Source organism: Danio aesculapii, chromosome 8, assembly GCF_903798145.1.
Source record: "Danio aesculapii chromosome 8, fDanAes4.1, whole genome shotgun sequence".
Classification (NCBI taxonomy): domain Eukaryota; kingdom Metazoa; phylum Chordata; class Actinopteri; order Cypriniformes; family Danionidae; genus Danio; species Danio aesculapii.
This window is the reverse complement of record NC_079442.1, coordinates 14,531,617-14,544,733: the sequence shown is the minus strand read 5'-3', so window position 1 is coordinate 14,544,733 and position 13,117 is coordinate 14,531,617. Positions and strand designations below refer to the sequence as shown.

Here is a 13,117-nt window from a genome sequence, read left to right as displayed (position 1 = left end):
AGCAAGTATAAATATGCATATAATAAATTATACTAATGATAATAATAACATTATACAAAAGCAAATTGTCATAAATAAACTGAAAAAGCCCCCTGAAGTAAAGGCATGGAGGTAATGGTTTTTATATTTATGCAGAAAATAATAATTTTTGTAACATTTTAATCCTTTAATTTTTCTTCATTTGTAAAGATATTTCTGTATTTCTGTACATCCTGTGTGTTTTAAGGCGCACAACTGACGCAATCTGCGCTGGACTTTAGAGCTGCTTTCAGCTGGTCTTTTGTACAGTCTATTTTAGTTCCTCAAAATAGCAACGCCCCAACAACGCACCTTAACACACCTCTTTTCCAGATCAGAATACCCATGAGTCTACAAAGTGGTGCAAATGGATTAGCTATTTAAACAATGAATGGAAAACAGGAAAATTAGGGTTGCGTTGGTCTGAATCTAGCAACACGTCATGGAAACACGTCTTGCACCTTGTTGCGCCGGGTGTATGATAGGGCCCACAGTTCTTTATGATCTATATAATTAGTAAAATAAAGACTTGCAGGTTAAGGAAACATCATTGGAGGAAGTTGCCACAGGCCTTGGTGCAGATGAAAAAAAAACATTTATTTATATATACAGATACATAGGGCACTAGATAGAATAGACAGAGATACTGTAGATTGATCTGTGTAACAGCTGCCGGTGTGAAACGCAAAAGCCTTTGCACTGCTTCTACTCTCTCTACATGCTGCGCATGCATCTTCAGCTCTGCTTGTGCATGCGGTGTGAAACAGGCATTATACTGGTAAGAAAAGTACAATTAAGACTTTTTGTTTAAAATCTGCATGTACTTTATTCAGTATGTGCATACCATGCTTTGATTGGAAAGAAAAACAAAAACACATTTTTGTGAAAAATTAAATAAGCTGCTGCTCTCACCCCTTTGCCAGATAGGCAAAATGTAATCTTTGCCAGATAAGGCCTTTATAATCTGTGCATTGCATACTCTCAAGACACTTACTTGTCATTTTGACATTTACATGTCATGGCAGTTCTTCATTAAACACTGGTCAGTTTAAAATCTTAATAAACGCACGCTATTGTCATCCTAATCATTGTTTTTTTTTTTTTTAAACTCTGCACCAAGGAACTTTCACATTTGTAATTTAAATTTTTGAATTAGCTGGGTTTCATAGTCAGGTTAGCACTCCTTTTTTCTGTTAACCCTGCTAAATTTGAGCAATGTGAAACAATGCAGCATTAGAATGTTATCTAGGTGAATCAGCTCATATTCACATTTTAGACAGTTATTAATACACAGCATATTCTATAAACAGACATGGTGATAGTTGATTAAATGGTGATAGAAAACATAAATTCATGTCAAGGTCTTTTTCATTCTTGGACCACACCAATATATTAAGTTAATTCAGAAAAATCATAAATATATAAGATGATAGAGCAATGAGCAGTGTCAAACATCCGCACATTGAAACAATAAATAAATTTAAAGAATTAACTAATAAACCTGGGTTCAATTGTATGAAAAAGTCTTCTTTCCAAAAGTAATGTAAAATTATGCAAGTTTACTCCCAGATCCCAATTACCTTTTTATTCATAAAATCCAAGTCAAAGTCAATGGGTGCCACCACTATGAGAGTCAAAAGCATTCTAGGAAACACTTTTTCTTCTTTTCAAACAAGTTCTTTTGAACAGTTCCAAGCTCAAATAATTTAATCATTATAGCATGCGATGAAATAACATTAATAGCTCATGATTTATTTTACACATTTGAATTGCATTATAGTGCCTTTGGTGCCTCAAGACTTTATGTCTTGAATTATACTAGTATTTGTACAACTCACCAGTAGAAACGTTCTAATTTCTATGGGAATTGTTGTGAAGACAGAATTCAGATACAAGTCCTTAATTATTTCCCAGTACTGGACTGTGGCTGGAAGGGCATTCGTTGTGTAAAACATATGCTGGAATAGTTGGTGGTTCATTCCACTGTGGCTACCCCTGATAAAAAAAGGGACTAAGACAAAAGGAAAATGAATGAATAGAGTCTTAAGTCTTACTTTCAAATATTACTGCTGCTGATATTAACTGTCATTGTACAAAACCCATTTTATCTTTAAGTTTGCTTGGCGAAATTCACTGTGAGTACTGTACTGCAGGTAAACTTTATTTCCTGTACTTTTTAACCGATATTAGCAGCTGAAGTGACATCCTCACTAAGGCTCTTTCAATTAGAATTTATAAAGTGCTAACTGAAATAGAAAGCATATCAGCTGGCTATGCTTTTTTGTCCAATATAACCGATATATTATAATAGATTCCACAGCATATGAAATCCATGATTTTTAACCTGCTATTGCGGTTTTAGAGAGTAAAGGATTTGATCATTTTAAAGAGCATTATATTGGATAAGAAATTAATCTTACTATTTTATAACCAAACAGAGCCGTTTGATCAGCATGATGGCAATAGTAAATTCCCATTTTCATTTAATATCAAATCACAATCGATAAAGCTTATGCTTGCGTTTAATCTATTGCATAAAGTTAAATTAAGCGGCCTTTGATTCCTGCAATCCTGTTTCATTTATATGAGCTGGCATTTTACATCTGTCAGGATCTTAAAAGTTCAAAGGTTTGCCCTGCTAAGCTTCCCATTCACTGTAGACAATATTGAGAAATGAGGTTTTGTCACATAAAATAATCCATTTTCGCTTGTCCTCGTCACAAATTACTTTGATTACATAAAGTTCTATGGGTCTAGGTAGTGCATCTCTGCCCCAGATTATCTAAATAGATTGACACAGTCCATTCCCAAACTGAAATCGGCTTTTGTGTCCCTGAACATGCTATTTTTACCTGTCAAATGGTGTTGGAGGGAAAAGCCAGTGATATTATGACATTAATTTCATCACTAGATTGCATAGTGTCAACATAACCTGTCAAATCCCTGACCTCCATTTGTAGGCCCGCTACAGTTTAAGCTGAGCTCAGTATCAGGATCTGCTATTGAACGTTGATCTTTGTGCCCTGTGTAGGATACAGAGCTGCTGAACACTGCAGTGCTGACTGGTAAGAGGGTTACGGTGGCAGTGAGAACCATTGCTGTGGAACAAGACGGTTCTGTGACGGACGTCTCGGACTTTGTGGACTGCAGCTCCACTGATGAAAATGTTCTTAAGGTACTGGTGCTATACTGTTAGCGCTTTGTTTTTTCAGCCTGTGATATTTTAATTTGTTTTAGATTAGATATTGGTGTCCACTAAAGATTACTTTATATTTTTAATATCTTTTCAGGGAATAAAGTAAAAAATGACACCATCTTTTCATTTCACCATCAAATCATAATGGAATTAAAGGCTCATTAAAATAATTCAATTACTGAAAGAAAATCTTACTTAAGACATACTAATGGAAGGGATGTATTATTTTAAGGACAAATTATTTAAATTAAATTGCTCTGCTGCTTTTTGGATTAACTTGCCCACAAATTAAAGTTTTGTGTTGCATATAAATAAATAAATGTTGTTATAATTATTGTTATTATTATTATTATTAGTATTTTATTTTTTAATTATGTACTGTATTTCAAACATCCCTTAAAGAATTCCAAGCAAAGCAAAGTTATTTGGGATTGCAAAAATATTTTATTTTACTGTCTGAAATAAATAAATAAATAAATAAATAAATTATTATTATTATTATTATTATTATTATTATTATTATTATTATTATAAATTATATATTTGAAACTGTCACCGGGTGTCAGCTGAGCGAAGTCAAGAGGTTGGATCCAAATGCAATTTTTAATGAAAAAGATAATTTGTGCAGGCAAAAACAAGCGAAGTCAAAAAAGAAGAACTCTGGTATCATGAAGGGCATTGAAAAATGCAAAAACAAAGCGATGATCAAAGTACAAAAAGTAAAAAAACAATTATCAAAACATAACTAGAAAAACTATGAACAGAATGAAGGTGCGGTCACACTTGACTTTTCTTCCCATAGACTTCCATTCATACGCACGCGAATACGTCAGACCGGAAACGCGGGGTCATGCGTTAAGTTTCGCAAGTTGCTGCGGTGCAAAGTTCAAGCTTGGTGAACTCTAACCTGCGAAATCGCATCACTTGGCTGCATGGGACCAATCGAGGATCAAAACAGGACCTCTCTGGACAGAAATTTAAAACATGGAGCGATCGCTGGCTTTTTAAAATGTCTAATAAGCTTGTTTAATCCCGCCCCTTTTCGCAGCGCAGCACGACAGAATTTCGCACACACAAAGCCCGGTGTGACCGTAGCTTGACACTCACTCAAACCATACAGGTACTGACAAACACTCAGCCTTGACTGGTGTGTGCAATGTGAATAAATAGTCCAAACAATCCATGATGACGGTATTCAGCTGTGTGTGATTAATAGTGAATGGTGACCAGTGTGTGCAACTGTATGCTGGGATACGTAGTTCCTGAATGACGTGAGGGTAGTATTCCAGCGGTTATGTGACAGAAACATCCTTTAAGGAAGCCTAAGCAAAGTTATTTGGGATTGAAAAATATTATTGTATTTTGCTGTCCAAAATAAATAAATACATAAATAAAAATAATGAATTGATGTTTATAATAATAATAATAATAATAATAATAATAATAATAATAATAATAATAATAATAATAATAATAATAATAATTATTATTATTATTATTATTATTATTATTATTATTATTGTTATAAATGTTTAAATTAATCAGAGAAATACACTAATATTTATTCAAGGTGTACGATACAATGTGTATATTTTACCATTTTGTCACATATATCATCTACTGTCATCTATCATCTGCTGAAACAGTTCTACACCTCCATCATTGAATCAGTCATCTGCACATCAATAACTGTCTGGTTTAGCTCAGCTACTAAATACGACCTCCAAAGACTACGTCGAATAGTACAGACTGCTGAGCGAATCACTGGTACAACCCTTCCTACTCCCCAAGAACTGTACTTTTCCAGAGCGAGCAGAAAGGCTGCCAAAATCACTCTGGACCCCTCACACCCAGCACACTGCCTCTTTGAATTTTTACCTTCTGGTCGACGCTACAGAGCACTGCGCACCAGAACAGCCCGACACAGAAACAGTTTCTTCCCTCAGGCAATCCATCTCATGAACACTTGATGATAATAATTGTGAAACCAACATCACTACTTGCTATACACTTTTATACACATATAGACTTATTTAACAACACACTTTACATGCCAATTTGCACATAACAGCTGCACATATAACGTTGTATATAGTAATAAACATGTACATACACTTGTCAATCTGTATATTTGCACTCACTACTTCTATTTTTTTTTAAATATATTTATTATCTGTTTTTTGTCCTGTCTCTGTAATGCTGTTGCACTGTAGAAGCTCTGTCACGAAAACAAATTTCTCGTATGTGTGAACATACCTGGCAATAAAGCTCTTTCTGATTCTGATTCTGATACATTAACTGTAATAAGTAAATAAAGTTTTACTTTGCATTTTATTCTATTTATTTTATTTACATAAATAAATAAATACATAATAATAATAATAATATTATCATTCATTTATTCATTTTTCATTATTTTTTCATTATTCTTTTCAGCTTAGTACCCTTTATTAATCTGGCGTCACCACAGCGGAATGAACCGCCAACTTATCCAGCGGATTGTTTATGCAGTGAATGCCCTTCCAGCCACATTCACGCACACACTCATACACTATGGTCAATTTTAGCTTACCCAATTCACCTATACCACATGTCTTTGAACTTGTGGGGGAAACAGGAGCACCCGGAGGAAACCCACGCCAACACGGGGAGAACATGCAAACTCCACACAGAAATGCCAACTGACCCAGCCGAGGCTCGAACCAGCAACCTTCTTGCTTTAAAAAAAAAAAAAAAATTTAGTACATAAAAAATCTAAGTGCATAATTTTAACAACCTGATAGGTGTTTTAACCTATGTCTTGAACCCAAAAAATTCTTGCTGCTTGATCAAACTACATATTCAAAATGATCTGAAAACAATACAGTTTTATCAATACAGTTGATATTTTCTGGATAAACTTAACACTTAAATGTGTTAACTTAATCTATTTGTGTTGGAACATCAGGAATGAATTGTGTGGAACCCTGCATTTTTTCACAGTGTGTCGGTTATTATGAACGTGAAAGATGTCTTATTTGTATATACTTGTCATTAGCATACAAAATGGCTCAGAGGAACATGTAAAGCTTGTTCTCTGTGTATATAACCTTTGCCCTCATGTTGCTGGGACAGTCCTGTGAAAGTCATTACGCTTTGACCTCACTCAGGATCCCTGTATCCTCTTTGTTGAGTAGTTAATCTGAAAGGACAGCTCAGCACTACACCGTGACTGCAGCCAAGAACAGAGACCTAAAACAACTTCTGCCGTGTCTCATTCAAGGACAACAACACTTTCTGGCTGCATTTCTTACAATTACACAGAAATGCATTTACTTTAATGTTCCCAGTGTTCCCAAACTTAAACAAGATTAGTAGATTATAGAGAGAGAGAGAAACTTAAACAAGATTAGTAGATTATACATAAAATACAGACATGATAAGACTCTTGCTGGGAATTGTCCCCAAAAAATGACAAATTCAGCTATAATTGAATCATAGTCATGTTGCTCAAAACCAGTTTGTGGTGTTATTTTTTTGAAAAGACCATAAGCCAGATAGCAGACCAACAGTGAATAAACAGTGGATAAAGTGTGGAATAAACAGTGGAAAGGACGACGCTTGACATTGAATTTTCATCAGATAATAAACAAATTGAAAGTCTTCTTATATAGTAGTGCTTGTCATAAACAATGTATCTGTGCACTTCAATACTTTGTAAACATTCATATGCTTCCATAATCTTGTATCAAACACCATAATCTTCCCTCAGCCTTGAAAAGACATTTCTTCTATTCTGGTCACATGGAATGCCTTTCAGGTGGGGCATCAGTGAGTTTTCTGCTTTTGTCCAGTCGTCAATTTTCCTACGTTTTCTTACCATGTCCATCTTCCAACGATACGATTGGTTCCGGAAGGATGAAATCATTAACTGTCCTACAATTTGTCTCATCTTTAAACAGTTTTAATCAGATGTATGTTCCACAAAATGGAAAAAAAGACAATTTAGCATCTGTTTAATGCCCACTTCAGAGCACTGAGGCAGTGTTGAAGTTAATGAGATATTTAAGTGATTAATTAAGCGTGGATTGAGCATTAGTGACCTGCTGTTAACTTTAGTCACAGCCTTAAAGCCCTATTCAGATTACACGATTTTGTCTCAGATTTGGCATGATTTGGTTGTAGGTGTTGAATGTATTCGTAAAGAACAAACGGTCATTGGGAAACAACATTCAACAGTTTCTTCTCATGTAGTGTGTCATAGTGCATGACAACCAATGCCATGTCTGCAACACCACAAAATGTCATTGCAGAAAATTAAGCCCAACAGGATCCAACTAGCAAAATTCATGTGGCTCAAATCCGGCACACACCAGACACTTAAGACACACTTAAGGTGGTCCGCTCCTGTTTGCCAGATCTGGGCCACAATTAAGCCATGGCAATACCACATATTAGCCAGAATTCAACCCAATGAATCAGAAATGACCCTATTCTGGGTCACAATTTGCTTTTATTCTAGTCCAGATCCGGACCACATATTGAATGGAATGATGGCTCTAGGGTGATCCATTCCTGTTTGTCAGATCTGGGCCACAAATTAGCTATTACTGCCAATATCTGCCATGTCAAAGAGCTATGGTTTAGCCCACATAATTATCAAATGATCACTGTACTTTATCTTTACCAAAAGTGACCTATCATAAGTTTTAGGATAACAGTACCATACTTGTCACACCATCTTTAGCCAGAGATACTTGCCCATATTTGCCATATCTCATCTGGGCCACTATAGGCTCACAGCCACATTAGCCAGAGCTTACATTTTCAAAAGGGATGGCATCTTAGCATTTCCATCAACCTTTTTTTGTTTGTATACCCAAAATGTGCATAAAAATAGATGGATGGAAACATAGCTATTATCATCCGCTTCAGCCTCTCCTGCTGGTTTTTGGTTTGCCGCAATAAGACAAGTCACACTGCAGGAACATATCAGAAATCTTCTGACACTGCCAGAATTTTATTGGAAAAAAGGCCAAATTTGATCGCAGTGGCCATTAACTGGCTTTTGGTGAACATGTCAATCCAACAATTAAAGACCACAGATTTAAGCCTGGATTGTAGCAATCTTTTAGGATTAACAAAAGTTGTCTAAGATCACGAAATACTGGCTGAAATCGCACACTGTGAGCTTTAGATCAGCTGCAATAAAACACACTCAACATTAACATTCACATGTAACATGTACATGTAAGATCAATCAAATAACCCCATAAACAGCATTACCACCTTCACTTATCAACCTAGGAAAAGTCATGAAATATTCAATGGATTATTCATCCCTTATAATAACTGCTGCACAATAGTCCCATAACATATTTCAATTCTAATGCTACCTGATGACATGACAGAAAAGAGGGACTTTGCTTCATACAGCATGTCTGGTATAACAACCGGTCCAAATTTGTATGTTTCTTTCATCTGCTAAACACAATGGGATCATTTTTGAAGAATGTTGATAATCAAACAGTTGATAACCATTGACTTCCATAGTTGGAGAACTACTTTTAAACAACTTGAGTTTGATTACGTTATGTCATCTTAAAATCTTTTTGATTGAAGACTTTCATCACTTTAATAGAAGCCAATTGGTGCCATGTTGTCATGTATGATTATTTTTAGTCATTTAGCATTAAAATAAAGATCATATACATGCATATACAAAACAAAATTAATCCCATAGATTTGATTAATGTTTTGAGGTCTTCGAAGCCAAAAGATGATATTATTATCAATATTATCATGACTGAGAGTCCATAGTTATGGCAATGGAGTCAGCTCAGTACACATCTGATTTTGGTACCGATCATATGTCAAGAAATCTCAAGCTCCAGATTTTCATAAACTCACAAAGGGCTGTTTGCCCGAGGCTGTAAATTACAGGTAGTAATGTTATGAAAAATGTATCCAGCGAACACAATTTTGTGTACTTAAGATCTCGATATATCTTCAAGTGACAGCAAACACTGACTTGAATTTTATGAAACGCTAAATATGCTGAGTTCAGCTAAAAATCTGTTTCAGCAAAAAATTTTACTGAAGAAAGTCTCGGACAGCCTGAATGTAAACTTTTATGAAATGTTAATTTTCTTAATGAACCATTCCTTTAAAGTCAAGACAAGTTCTTTTTGTATTACATCTTGACCAGTAAAGTAGGTCCATTACAGGCAAAGTCTCAAAGGTCTAAACGTTACAAAGAAGTACACAAATCGAAAGTCAGTCTGGAACAGCATAAGCAGGTGGAGTGGAGTCACCTCCTCATTAAGTGCTCTATAATCGCTACACTCCAGATCCACAATGAGTTTTATATTACTCCAACTGCTCTGGGATGCGCTTCTCTACAGTGGCATAGGTTTTTGCAGTAACAGTAAATGCATTGCTTGATAAATGGACTAGTGTGTCATTGACAGATTCCTGAAGTCCTAGTAAAATTGTCATGTATCCATTATAAGAACCATGTTGTTTCAACTAGATCTAGATTGTTGATGAGGTAAATTAAACACTCCTTTTTTCTGTTTTCTGCTATTTTGCTTTGGAGGAAAAATGTGATGGAGTCAGACCCTAACTACAAAACCAGTCATGGGGTAAATTTTTGGAATAATTGTAATTTATGCATAGGAAAGGACAATACTTGGCCAAGATGCAATTATTTGAGAGTTCAAAAAAATCTGAATATTGAGAAAATCACCTTTAAAGTTTTCTAAAATATTTAATAATCAAAATTAAGTTTTGGTACACTGCAAAAGATGTTAAGATCAAAAAGAAACATGACAACATGTTTTTATGTTACTCGAACTTAATACATTAATAATCAGGCTTTCAACATTTTCTTTTAAGTAATACACATTTAACCTGATGTTTTAAGAGGCTGAAGAATCTTGTAAAGTTAATTTGATATAAATTAAATGATACTTAAACATATAAAGCAGTAGCCATTTTTACAGTGTATAATTATAGTGTGCGATTTACAAAATTTCTTCATGGAAAATCTTTACTTAATATTAGAATGATTTTTGGCATGAAAGTAAAAAACAATCTTTTAAGATTACAATACATATTTGGCAATCGCCACAATTATAACCAGATATCAAAAGACTCTTAACAAGATTGTAGGTTCCATTTTTACACCATAGTCTCAGATTCCATTATTATTTGTGACTGTTTGTTGGAAATATGGTGTAGGGAAACACTCAGTCATAGATTTGTGATAAATTGTTGTGTAACAATACTTTTACAACATGCATCAATTATACTGAGATAAATGTAGAAACACCATTTACAAATTTTAAAGCATGATAAGGAATAATCGGCCAAGATTGTCGTTTTTTTATTACAAACTGTTTTTTACCCATTATAAAACCTTAATCCCCTTATTACAACAATACTCTTTCAACACATCTGTCCAAATGAGACTAATTTAGCCTTCACATTAGCTTGAAATGATAAATAGCTTCTGTATCAACGTCATTACCAATATGCTGTCCTTGGCCTAATTTTCGAGTGGGGAAAAGCCACAAGGAGCAGCTGTGATTGAACAATTATGTAGAATTAAATAAATGAGAGCAAAGGTGTTCTTCAATAAAATAATCATTGATTAATGGTCGGGTGATGGCGCTAAACACATGTGTTTATTTTGTGTTAAAAAGTTGAATTAAAGGGATAGTTCACCACAAAATAAACCACTCACTTGTTCAAAACCTATTCATTTTTCCTTTTTTTGTTGAACACAAAAGAAGATATTTTAAAACATGGTGGTTGATGAGATCCATTGAATTCCATAGTATATTTTCCTAGTTAAATAACCATCTGGATATTTACTTTTTTTAATAATCTAGTAGCATGCAGATATGATTCAAATGTACAAATACAACAGAACACAATCTTTTTCATTTCCAAGGCTCTTTTGTATTTTTTTCCATGTTAATCTAGTTTTTGTCCGAACCATCGGCACTATTTCTTTGTTGTGGCTGGAACCAAAACTTCTTTCTATATCTAGCATACTTTGGAATAATGATAATACAAAAATACACCTTCGCTAACGTGATGTTGGTGTTATGCGTGTTGTCTCTTTTTGCTAAATCTCTAAAGTTAAAATAGGTAACCTCCCTTAATAATAAAATTAAGATCATTTAATCTTTTGTTTCAATCCTAAAATCAGATTGTTGACATACAGTTGAAGTCATAATTATTAGCCCCCGGTTTATTTTTGTCCTTAATTTCTGTTTAACGGAGAGAAGATTTTTTTCAAAACATTTCTAAACATAATAGTTTTAATAACTCATTTCTAATAACTGATTTATTTTATCTTTGCCATGATGACTGTGCTGGATCATCTACTAAATATTAGTATTTAGAATCCATAATTTAATGCCTAGTCATTTAGCTTCTTTTAAATTGTTGTTGCCATAGACACATTCTGACAGTTAGAATCAGTTATTTGCCTCATTTAAAAAAGAACACCTCACAAGAAGTCACTTACAATCCTCTCATCCTGTGATCATCTGTAGAAGCATTGTCTGTAAGTTTATTATCTGTTTGTATTTATATTCTATCTCAGATATTATTGTTATGTACATAGATAACTATAGCTCATTTTATGTACATCTTTTTACATAGTTTCACTCTGTTTCAACATACTCAATGTGGCATGGAATAAAGCAGCATTCTCCCACAATCTCACGTGTTGGAAAGAGTTTATCTGTCTGTCTAACTTTGGGAAGAGAGACACCGGAGTGAGGGCAGAACAGTGAAAAGACATACTCAACAATGATTACATCAGTGAAAAGATACACTAAACAGAGAATATAACAACAGTGAATGATCTTCTCATCTCCTGAATGGATCTACATTAAGAATGTTATCAAAGGAAAATGTGAGCTGTGCGACCAGGTCAGAGTGTTCACATTCACACTCCTCTAAATCATCCAGATCAGCACATTCAAGAAGATCAACAGCCAGTTTTGCTGCAATAGAGGCACGAGCTAAAGCTGAAGCCGCACGTACAAGAGCAGCATATGCACAACGGGAAATTGAAATCAAAGTAAAGAAAGCACAACTTCAAGTAGAAAAAACACGATTGGAAGCGACATTAGAAGCACTCCAGCAGGAAAAGGAAGCAGAAGCTGCCTTAGCTGAAGCTACAGCCTATGAAGCCATAGTTAATGCAGTCGACATAGAAGATTCATCTGAGATTGAATGCAAACCAACAAGATCTACTTTCAGCTCACTGAAAAGAACTGAAGAATATGTTAATGATCAGAATCATTATGAATCAAAGATTGTGACACCTTTGCTTAATTCGGATGACAAAGAAAATGCTCTTCCATCTCATAGAGAATTTCCCAAATGTTCTCAAGAAACACCACAACATGTCTTTTTAAGCAATGAGCTAATATTTCAGTCACAAGACCCAGATGACAGCTTTCAGCCGGTCAGAAACCCTAAAAAACCAGCAAGACATCAAGGTACATTACCTCATTATTCTCAACCATCTGAATGTCATAATTCAAACAGGTTTTACTCACCTAATATGAGAAATGAGATGCATGTTGCCAAGCCTGAAAACCAAGAGATTTTAAATTTAGCCAAGTTTCTAGCACGAAGAGACTTACTTACTGCTGGACTTACAAAATTTGATGACAAGCCAGAGAATTACTGGGCATGGAAATCAACCTTTTCAAATGCGATTGAAGACCTCGACTTAAAGCCTTGTGAAGAACTTGACTTGCTAACTAAGTGGCTTGGTCCTGAATCAGCTGAGCATACTCGACGAATAAGGTCAGTTCATATTAATCGCCCTGATGTAGGACTCACCAGAATCTGGGAAAGGTTAGAACAATGCTATGGCTCTGCTGAAGCAAGAGA

At 34.8% G+C, this 13,117-nt stretch overlaps 1 protein-coding gene across 1 annotated transcript in view; it reads left to right on the top strand.

Moving 5' to 3' along the window:
• LOC130234025 (transmembrane protein 132C) overlaps nucleotides 1-13,117 on the top strand; it is a 68,818-nt gene that overhangs the window by 33,436 nt on the left and 22,265 nt on the right. Inside the window, exon 5 of the mRNA XM_056464302.1 lies at nucleotides 3,050-3,193. Coding sequence (XP_056320277.1) covers nucleotides 3,050-3,193 — 144 coding nt within the window. The remainder of the gene's footprint in view (nucleotides 1-3,049; nucleotides 3,194-13,117) is intronic.